This window comes from Ammospiza caudacuta, chromosome Z, assembly GCF_027887145.1.
Source record: "Ammospiza caudacuta isolate bAmmCau1 chromosome Z, bAmmCau1.pri, whole genome shotgun sequence".
Classification (NCBI taxonomy): Eukaryota; Metazoa; Chordata; class Aves; order Passeriformes; family Passerellidae; genus Ammospiza; species Ammospiza caudacuta.
In genome coordinates, this window is record NC_080632.1 from 18,958,014 (window position 1) to 18,969,792 (window position 11,779).

General features: G+C 38.8%; 1 protein-coding gene across 1 annotated transcript; it reads left to right on the forward strand.

Annotated features, from left to right (window-relative positions):
* Window positions 1-10,743: 10,743 nt before the first annotated feature.
* Window positions 10,744-11,310, forward strand: IFNK (interferon kappa). Its single transcript, XM_058824218.1, has one exon. It carries the CDS (start codon window positions 10,744-10,746, stop codon window positions 11,308-11,310), a length of 567 nt encoding a protein of 188 aa, XP_058680201.1.
* Window positions 11,311-11,779: the final 469 nt, after the last annotated feature.

Here is an 11,779-nt window from a genome sequence, read left to right on the forward strand (position 1 = left end):
TTCAACCTAAGCACTTTCATTGCCAGACAAGATTTTTTAAAGGTAATGTGAAATCAAGATTTTGTTCAGGGATTACAATGGAATACCAGCAGTGTCTTACATACTATATGTTACACTTCTGGATTGTCTCATTCCATGCATCCCAATGGAAGCACACTACCCCTGCAATCTCCCACATTTGATGACCTGCAGAAACCAGTACATTTCTAATGCAAAGCACTATAAAAATGAAGAAGATAAGAAATTACACCTGCAAGCATAATGAGATATACAATCTAAGAGAAGTTTTCCTTCTTTATAATTCTATAAAGGTCATTAATGTAGTTAAGTTGTGTTTGGTAGCTTTATCAGTACAATAAACAAAATAAATCAGATTATGAAAGCTGCTTTATTTTAATAGTGAAAGATCAGGTTTTCAAATGACTGCTCTCTTTGCTGTAAAATATAACCACAAAATTCTTATCAAAACCACTGTATCATGTAAAAACTGTCTCCTCGAGTGCTTTGGGAACAGCAGATGGAAGCAAGAAATATGAGAGCAAGCCATTTGTCCAAGGCCACACACCAGGCCAATAGAGATCAAGGAAGGAAAACACAGTTGCCTCATTTGGAGTGGCCATCTGTTCATAAAGCTGCACTCCAAATATATTCTTTAAACAGATTTGGCCCCTCTGTTTAACTCAGCTTGAACCTGCTCAACATAACGTATATCCCAATTTCCACTGGATAATGGAGTCCTTTGGATCTAATAAATTCACAGTGTAAATGAAATATCTGATGGATAGCCCAAACTTGACATCTTCTACACGTACATTCTTTATTCATCAAGGGTTTCAAAACTGTCCTTCCAATAGACTTTGAAATAAGCATTAGAATGAACTGGTTCATGGCTTCAGCACATCAAAAGTTCCTGTGTTCAGAGCTTTTGTCCTGCCCAAAACATTGATCTGTCATATGCAACCCTCTTGAATTGCCTGTCATGTGTGGCTAAGCAATTTCAAAATAATGGGTGCCAATGACCAGTTACTAATGTCACAGAATCAAAAGACTCATGCCAATGCACCAATTCCACAAGTGATATACTCTCATACAGTCCAACTGCTTACTCAGCAAAGACTAAGACAGGGTTTAGGAACCCACCTAAGTTTTAGGTTCTATGCAAGTTCTTCCACAGACAGACTTCTGCAAAATTCTAAGTAGCAAACAAGAGAGTACCAGCAGTTTTTACTTTAGTTTTTAGTGTCACAATCTACACAGCAAATCAACTGAATATCACTGGATTCACTGAGGGTCTTCAAGCAGGAAATGTGAACTGTTTCTGATATAGTGTGAAGGGGAAGTTGGACCAGATGTGGGACCCATTATGGCCCCTTTCAGTCTTACGTACTCGGTGATTCTGTGAGAATGGACAGTACTGTAGGCACTTCTCTGAACACAGGAGAACAGACGCAGTGATATTTTCATGGGGCTACATGAGCTATTCCTAACATAGAATCCATCCTGTTACAGGAACCTCTCTGGTCACGCATTCCTGGCAAGGTTTATGAGAGCCTTCAGAACAACTTTGTTACTTAGTAATATATCAACCACAGAACGAAGTGTTCCTGGAACCATTTAGCATCCTTTAGCCAAGATCATTAGCAAGGCAGGCTTTTAGACTTGCTGGTAATATCCATTTTCATATGTGACCAGATCCCGAGGGGAAACAAAGCTTATCTGCAACACTAACATTTGAGGGAGGGGTGGGACAAAGATGCAAATGACCCAATGAGATGGGTACATAAGAAAGGAAAAATAACCAAACACAAAAGCCCCAAACAAATGAAACAACAACTAAAAAACCAATAAATAAGCTGAATTTGGCATGGTTATTATGCCTGTTGTCAAACCAAGCTGATGTAAACATTCTTGGTTCCCACCTTATTTTGCAGTTTTTCACAAAAAGTCCATAGCCATGACACTTGGCAATAATTGCTTAGACTTTTTTAGTTCTCTATGAAAGTTATTAACTTTTAAGAACTTTTTAGGTGAAAACATTTAATTATCTCTCTATTATATTTTTTAAACTGATTTCGTGGAAACAAAACTTTCCAAGAACCAGAAAGTCCAAAGTGTCTGTCTTGCTAACAACAACCTTACAAACCACCATCCTCCTTTAATGATGTTTGAAAGAGCCATTCAAACCTCAAAAAACCCCTCAAAATAAACTCAGTCCTCAAGAGCACACAAAATTAGCTGCTGAATGAGGAGGAAAACAAGCTACTGACCAACACAGGAAAAATCTCATCACTAAGCACATAGAATCATATAATAGCTTGAACTGGAAGAAACCTTACAGACCATTCCAATCCTCCTGCTGTGGACAGGAAACTTTTCACTAGATCATCAGAGCCCCATCCAGCCTGGTCTTGAACGCCTCTAACAATGGGGTTAGTTAGAGGTGTTCAAGACCATAAACTCACATTAGTTAGTTAGTTTCATAAACTAACACAACCCCTCTGGGCAACCTGTGCTACTTTCACAGTAAAGAGTTTTTTCCTAATATCTAGCCCAAACCAGCCATCGTTTAACTTAAGGCCACTCCCCCTTTTCCTATCACCACACGTTTTTGTGCAAAGCCCCTCTCCAGCCTTCTTTTAAGGCCCCTCTAGGTACTGGAAGGTGTTACAAGATCTCCCCGGAGCCTTCTCCACTCTAGACTGAACAGCCCCAACTTTCTCTGCTTGTGTTCATAAGAGAGGTACTCCAGCCCTCTGATCAACTCAGCGGCTCTTCTCCTGACTTGCTCCAACAGGTCCACATCTTTCTTGTGCTGAGGCCCCCAGAGCTGGATGCAGTGCTCCAGGTGGGGTCTCACCAAGGCAGAAAAGAGCAGAGAGACAGAATCCACTCCTTCACCCTACTGGCTGTGCTCCTCTGGATTGTTCTCATCACCATCATTCCTGCCCAGAGAAAGGAAAGGTGATTAGCTTTCCGGTCACACTATTTTTCCAAGTTGAAACAGTATTGAGGCCAAACAGGAGAGAAAAAGGACCAGCTCTTTGGGTGGGAGTTAACCATCACATCAATTTGGCTGTGTGCAGTAAACTTCACCTTAAGCTTGGAATCATTCATGTCCTGTTAGAGGCTTGCTCCCAGGAGTAATTTGGCTGATGGTGATCTCTTAAAATACATTCAGTGTAAAATATTTCCTCTGCAGTTGTGGGTAAACAAATCAGTGGAGCTTTTCCTATTATGTTTATTGGATTCTGTGATTCAGGCCTAAGGGTTTTCTAGGGGAAAAATGAGGTGATGCACGCTTCCCAGAAACAAAAACACTGTTCAGCAGGAAAACCAAGCAAATCTAATCTGGCATTTTGATTTCCTCTTTTATTACACAACACCTCAACTTTAACTAGACTAGCACTAACTCATAGAGGTGAAAAAGCATCAGGAACCTTGTATCTCCTATTTCTTGGGTAGTGTTTTCATAACCACTCTTTCACTAGCTGCCAAGATGACCTTCTTACAGACAGATGAACAATAACAGTTAGTCTAACTGTTTATTACAATTGATTGCAAACAGATGAGAACATTAGTCATGAAGATCTAACCCGAAGAGTCAGACAATGCAGTCAGATGGAAATTCCTTTGGAAAGTCAAACAGTCCCTCACCCAGTAAAATATTTAGAAATGGAGTTTGCTGGGAGGGCATAATGGTAATCAGGTCATAACAGAGAAGAGTTTTGACCAGCTGCTGTTTAAACATGACCAGTCATTTTTCTCCCTCTATTTTCACCTGCTTTTTCCTTCCCAAACAACCCAGTTCCATTCCTTTTCCTGCTTTTAATTTCTCCCCTAAGCATCCCATAAGTCCTGTCTTCCTGTGTATGCTGCAATGTGTCCTCTACCTCCAGGCAGCAAAACCAGGAAGTCTGTGAGGTGCTCCAGGACAGGCTCATATTGATGCATTTCTTTCCCATGCCATGGGGATGAGGCTGCCCCAGCACAATTCTGGAAGGGGCCTTTCCTCAGAATCCTTACATAGGGTCTTTGCCTGCCACTGTCCCTTGTGCTCCTCTGGGTTTGAGGAGATAGGATCCAGTGATGGGGCTGGGAGCAGCCGCAGAAAGGGTTACTAAGGCTCCTCCACACCTGCCAATGTTTCTCTGCACTACCTTGTGGAGCACAGGCAAGTTTTTATCACATAAACTAACAGTTTATCACTACTACTTCTTAAGAAAGAAAAGAGGGCAATGCTGAGGGAAACAAAGACAATATGGAAGCTAAAGTAGCTAAAGTAGCATCTCTCTCAGAATTTAGCGTTGCCCAAAGTCAAAACTGATTTTCAGGTCTCTGCCTTTTTTTTTTTCTTCTTTTTTCTGCATTCGTCATAATGCTTCCATTAGATAATCTTAACAAATAGCCTGGGTAAAACTGTATAATGCTCCAAGACATGTACTAACCAGATACATCTACTTTGTAAAGAAAGATGTAGTTAAAATACAGGAAAACTAAGAAACTTTGAACCTAGACAAATTCATTTAGGTGAATTCAGATATGGGATCTCAGTTCCATTCAGCTGACACCTAGTCCTCTGTACCAGACCTTCACCTTTATCCTCTGGATTTTGTTTTCACCTCCCATATGAGCCATAAAATGTTCATATTGTCATCTGCTTTGGTGCAAAATGGGATCCTCAGTCCAAAAGTTCTTTATCCTTCATTGAAACATAACAGGTTATGTAAGCATAACTATAAGACATTTTGATGCTCACATTTGTCACAGACATCTGTGACAGACAGATTTTTAAAATTATTATTATTGTTGTTGTTGTTGAGAAAAACAAACCACAAAAAGAAGCAACCAAAAAAATCCAAACCAAACAACCATATTCTATCTCACTAGACAAAAAAACCGGTTCTTTCAGCAAATTTTGGTTCATCCACCAGACTTCAGAGAAGTGTTTAGGAGGCAAGAACACAATGAAATGCAAAATCCTGAAGCACTAAAAGTAAAGCAGATGCATAGCTTCTGACTCAGTCATTCAAGCCCACTTTTCTCATTCCCACAGGAAAAGTATTTTCTTATGTACCGGAAGAGATAAGGAAAGAGCCAGTGTGAGGTGCTTGGTCACAGGGTGGCTGGTTTGCACTACAGGAAAGAAATGTGTTTATCTCCCTCCTCTGTTTTCAGGAAAGAAGAGTTCTGATTTAGAAGATGGTAATCTCCATGTGGATCCTCAGATGTCCCCAAATTAGGGAGGCTATGCATAATATTAGGTAGACACATAATATTAGGTAGACACATAGGATTTGCACCAGTTTGATTAGAGACTCCATCAAATCCTCTCCAGCTATTCCGAGAAGCAATTGTCCTGACTTGTCCTTAGACAAGCTGCACAAAGCAAACAGGTCACTGATCCCTAACCCTGACCTGAACTTTCTTACACAGGATATTCTTCTCTTCATCATTTACAATCACTCCATACTGCTTAATCTCCACTTGGAATTTTTATTTTTTTTCCTACAACAATCAAATATTTCATGGGTTTCCTATGAAATGACAATGGAAGGAAAAGAGGTATGAGAGTGTATAAACAGAATAGAACCACTGAACAGTGAATTAGATCCACTTTGTTACGCAGCACTAAGCTGCTTCTCATGTTACTTTAGTAGATGAAAGGACTGGTCCTAATTTGATTTAAATCAATGCTCCATTTAATGCAATAGATCCATACACCTGTACACAAAATTAAAATTAAAAACACATCTGTGGCAAATCAATGTGCTAAATCTACCACAGTCCTCCTGATTCTCTTTTCAGTCTTTCAAACACAAAGACATCCCTACCACATATTTCATTCATAAACTAACTTCTCTGAAGACCTCTGTGTGTAGATAATTTGTGACAATACCACAACATAACTACAGCCTTAGCATCAGCAGAATCAAAACAAGAATAATTGTGGGAGAGTTCTTATATTACTAGGATACTACTGTGCAACTACTGAAGTCATTCACTGGTTTGCTAAAAGAAACTGCTTATCCATAGCAATTTTTCACTCAGTCATACTATAATAGATGCTTCCAAGCATCAATAGGATTTATTTTTCCTTTATAAAAATACTTTCTTTCATTTGGAAATCCTTCACTCCTTGCATCTGTCATGGTTTAACCCCAGCTGGTGACCAAGAACCACACAGTCACTCACTCACTCCTCCCCCTTCCCCAGTGGGAAGGGAAATCTGAAAGAAAAGTAAAACACATTGGTTTAAGTAAGAACAGTTTAATAAATGACACATAATGTAATATTATCATCATCATCATCATCACAATGATAAACAACAACAACCACAAAAATAGTGATAAAGAGGAATAAAACCCAAAAAAGATAAGTGATACACAATACAATTGTTCATCACCTACTGGCCAGTGAAGGATCCGCAGCTCCTGTACAACTCCCCCCAGTTAATACACTGGGCATGATGTTCTCTGGTGTGGAATATCCCTTTGATCAGTTCAGGTCAGCTGTCTTCGCTGGGCTCCCTTCCAACTTCATCTGCACTTGTTCATTGGCAGAACACAGGAAACATCGGTTCTAATGGCTACAGCTAAATCACTAATGTTTCATCTACACTATCCTCCTGCTGAATCTAAAACACATCATGCAATTAGGAAAAAAATAAATCCTATTCCAAATGAAATCAGGACAACATAAAATATTTCTGAACTTATGCATTTCCCATATTCTTTTTCAAATATTCCTGTAATTATGCAGACTGAATAACATAAAGATAAATCACTTTTGTTCACTATTAGAATTAGCAATCCATAAATATTCCCACAAGAAGAAAAGCAAATCTGCCTGCTGAATAGTTCGTAATTTTTGCTTATCTTAATGGTTATTGTCTTTGTTTTCAACCACCAGTGACTTCCTATATTGTGATTATAGGAATGAGTTCAAAAGGTGGTACTGCGCTAGAGGAAGTCAGTGATACATAGAAACATGGCACTTTGCTAATGCATATTCAGGAACCAACCAAACACTTCAATTTCAAGCCACAGGGCTTAGTGGCACTTTCTTAGAAGTGTCATTATCAAAGGCTCAGATTGATTCAGACACTTAGAATTCATCCAGTGGTGCCTACCTGCAGTCCTACTACAGCCTGGCCCAAAGACCTGATAGTCAGAGAAGTACATCAGCCAGACCCTTGGAGAAAAACTTCTGCCTTACACCAGCTGGAGTAGTCCTGAAGATGGGACATTTTCCTACCAACACAAGTGAATTCAGTCTTCTTGAGAGCTTGTTTTCATAAGAGTGATATCCAGGTATTAGAAAGATTATTTACTTGCTCGTAGAATAGTCTTGTTAAGGTTTAGGGCTTGTCATGCTTCAGTGATCACAGACCTAGCAGGAGGTTAGCAGAGCTGGGGGAGAATGATGCACCACTGAGAGTAGGCACAAAGAATGCAGAATTTATAGGCCACAAGGTCATCTGGCAGAACTCCCAAGATAAGAAAGTAAAAAAGGCAACACTTCAACAGGGTAAAGGGTAATTCTGGCAAGGGAAAATAACAACCATGGACTCAAGAAACACACTAACTCAAGGAAGAGAAAGACGGAGCAAGCAGACTAATTAGCAAAAGAAGCAAGGGAATAATTAAACCAAGAGAAGACAGAATTAATAGCAGAATTATGTAACTTGTAACAAATGAACACTAATGTCTTTGTTTGCTAAAATGTAGAAACAGTAAAAAGCTTTGATAGTCTGTGTGCTGGGTTTCCCACCCAGCACCCCTTTCTAGCAGAACTCTAAATAAATCAAGTACCTGAGCTTTGTGTGTGGATCAGCCTCTTGTATTAACAGGTGAAAGAACCCATTTTGGGACAACAATCTAGGTGATCCAAATGGGAACTATAAAGCCTTGCCTTGCCTGGATCACCTTGCTGCTACCAGCAAAGGAGAATCAGATCAAATAGAATTTGCACCAGTTTGGTTGGAGACTCCGTCAAATCCTCTACCAGCACCGAGGTGGTGAGCAACTCAAAGGTAAAACACTCCAGAGATATTTGAACAAGGGCAAAAGTGATGTGAATTTCTAGACTGGTGAGTATCAAATTTCATTTTGTTGTAACTGATCAGTGCGAGCAGTCCTGGGCTGACCAGTGGGATTGGTAGTTGAAAACTTCAAGCTCTGTGTAAATTGGATAAGGAAGATTTGGAACAGTGACTATCACTGTACACAACATAAATAGTGTGTGAAAGAGAGGAGGTGTCCTCCTATCTTTGCTGACACAAGGTCAGGGCACTGTGTAAATATCAACAGGACATCAGAACTGGGAAATAAATAAATAAATGCCTAGGCATTAAAATTGTTACAGACAAAACTGTGTGATGGAAGAGAGGGCTTTTCCTTTCTCTGACAACAAGGAGTTGGAGCAGAGAGTAAAAAATTATTTTTATTAGAGGTCTGGAACCTAAGGATAATGGAACTGGGCAATTGAGTATTGGCAAACTAGTCCAACAATTCTACCCTGTAGCTGTTGGGTTTTTAGTTTGAAAAGCTGGAGTAAGCTGGGGAAGATCCAATGACTAAAGACAAAATGCCTACGTACTGTAAACAGTAGGTGGACACCTTATAAATTGGTGAATGGGGAAAATGGATTTTTGTGGTTTTATTTTAGAATTGGTGTTTTGTTGCTGACTTGGTAAATGGGATAAGTTTTGGTTTATGCTGATGCTTTTATGACATTGTATAGAGACCCAGGTATTCAGAAAAAGTATATGTTGGGAGGAGATATGCTGATGTCTTGTACTAAGGCAAAGGTCGTGTATTGCAGGGGGCATGAGGCAGAAGATGCGTGAATGTTAGTTGCTTCCTTTTCCCACCATATAACATAGGAGTGGGGATGGATGAAGAGAATATGGATCAATATAAAGAACATATAAGAAGTATGGATTTTAGTCCTTTTGCTGGCCAGACTCAGGGAAATAAGCAAGCAGGGATACAGCAACTTTCAAAAAAGCGGCAGGGGTCTGCCAGGTTTTATACATGTCCTTTCTTATATTTCATAATTGTCAAATTGGAAGTGATCTGTTGGTTTCAGCTTTTGAAAACTGTTAACCTAACAGTTAGGTTACCCTAGCTGGGGTCATACTTAGGCTAGATTGATTACCATGTTACTGTGGAAAGAAAAGAGACTGGCATTACAAAGGTGAAAGAAACATGATAGCCCCAAGCAAGGGGCTTGGGGCCTGAAAGGCCCCTACTTGCCCTGCACAAATACACACACACACTCTTCTGGCCTAAATCAATGTGATATTTGTAGGCAGTAAGGGTCACTGAAAACATGGAAACATTATGATGCTGGAGAATTTTTTTACAATGAATGAGGGGACCAGGGGAACATAGCAAGCAACCCCCAGGAGACCCTGTAGTTTCAGGAAGACCAGAGGAAAAAAAAAAAGAAAGTTTTATAAATAGCAGAGACACATATTGAGTAAAAACTATCTGTAAGGGCTAAGGGAAGCTACAGCTTCTGATTTTTGGGGCAGCTTTATGGCCATTCCTGCAACTCACAGAGTAGCCAATTGGAGACATTAAACTCACTCGTGAGTTTCTATATGCCAAAATGTTGCTGTCTTTTCTAGGATGAGATTTATTATGCAAGTTAAATGCTTGAATCAGAAGGCTCTATACATCTCACAAGGTAAGGCACAGAAGGCTTAAATCTGTTTACTAGTGACCCAGACCCCAGAGGAACAAGAGAGTCAGAAGGAACAGGATTTAAGAGCAATAAACCAAATAACTGTGGACAATTACTGATGTGACTGGTTTGGATTTAAAAGACGCTTTCTTCTGCATTTCAGTGGATGAGCAGAGCCAGACTCTCTCACAAACCAGGTGAAAGAACCCATTTTGAGACAATGGGAGGAGGCTTCAGAACAAGAATTTTCCTACTCTGAAATGTAGGGCATTCCCCTTTTTTAGGTAAAAGCATGCTTTCCTTAATGGATTTAAAAATTGAGGTTGATTCATCAAGTGATGGAGTAGAACAAAGCTTCTCTGAACAGTGAACTATCAGAGATTTTGGAGAAAACGGCATCTGTCTCAAGAGTTGTATATACTTCTTTTTTTTGCCAATATAGTCATAGCAACATGTGCCCCTAGTGATTCAATGCTTGTGTCAACCAAAAGGTTATTTTGCTAATAAAATTTGCTAATAAAAGCCATTGCCCAAACAAAACAATTTATCCTACTAAAAAGATATTTGTTCTTAAATCAATAAAATTACATCTTGCTTTGGTTGCATATCTGTTAGCCAGGGATGTGATTATCTTTTACTGTCTTTGCCAACTTAAGCATAAAAGTAAAATTTTTCAAGCAGTTGTAAGTATATAAGAAGTAAGAGTAAGAATATAAGAAGATGAAATGTTCTTACCACATTCTAACCTGCTAATCTGCCAATATCCTGTGAATCACTGAATTGACTGATTTACTAATTTTTCAATTAAATACAGCAGAAATGAGCAAAACCTTTGCAACTGTGTGAAAGTGAAATAGACAGTAAACCTTGGCAGGACCATAGTTGTTCGAAAGAGCAACTCCCACACAGTGAGTAATACCCAGCGTGTTGTACAGATGAAATAAATTGAGAGATGTGAAAGAGAAGCATGAAAGCAAGATAAGACAACCAAGAAACTGCAAGCTTACAGATCTGCAAAAAGGAAAGGAAAATAGTGCTGACTGCTTCATCAGCATGACCATTATGGTTCAGAGAAGTTTACTGCAAATTTGCATGATAATGGCATTGTACATCAAAATCTCACGTTCAGTTTGTCTTTTCCAAGGAAACAAAGTGAACTACCATATCATGAACTTTCTGTGGAAAACGGGTGGTTATTTTCCCCAGCAATGTCTCAGCAAAACAACTGATTTCAGATTCCCTGTAGAGATTACCAAGGTCACAGAGAAGAACATCATAAGGATCATCTATGAATTTCTTCAACACATCTTCCAACTATTTAGCAAAAATCTTCCTGTTGATGTTTGGAATACAAGCAAGATTGAGAGCTTCCAAAATGGAATTCATCATCAAATTGAAGAACTGGAGACATGTTTGTCAGAAGAACAATCAAAAGCAAGAAACAGTTTTCAAACACGGATCCTAAAAAGCTCGACATATAGCATAAAAAAGTACTTTCAAAGAATCACCAATTTCTTAAAAGATAAGCAATACAGCCATTGTTCCTGGGAAGCAGTTCAAATGGAACTGAGAACATGTCACAGAATTTTTGACAGTCTTTTGAAAAAAAAAACTACATAAAGAGGTAAAACCTTCTATGTTTTGTTTCTTTTTAATAATACAATAATTTCTCTCATCTTGATATGTTTTTCATATCCACATTTTAATAATTTTCAAATTGACAGTTGGGACTTGGTTTCAAAAAACATTCAGCGCTCTAAGTTAAACATGTAGAGTACTCAAATGAAAGAGCATTTGGTATCATTGCTTCTGTAGGTCTTTAAAAATACAAGTGGATATTGCCCCTGTATTGTTTCTCTGCACTATTTTAAAAAGGTTTTGTAGTCCTTCCACATAAAATAACAGTTGATTTACAACCTGAAAAATTTACATACATTTCTGCATAGATTTTTTATTTGTAGTACTTTCACTCAGGAAAAAAGTACGAGATGCAGACATGCATAAGGAAGATGGACCTTCCTGTAGTCTTATGCATTATGAAGATCTTATTTTACAAAACAAATGAGAATTTAAGATGACCAAGACATCT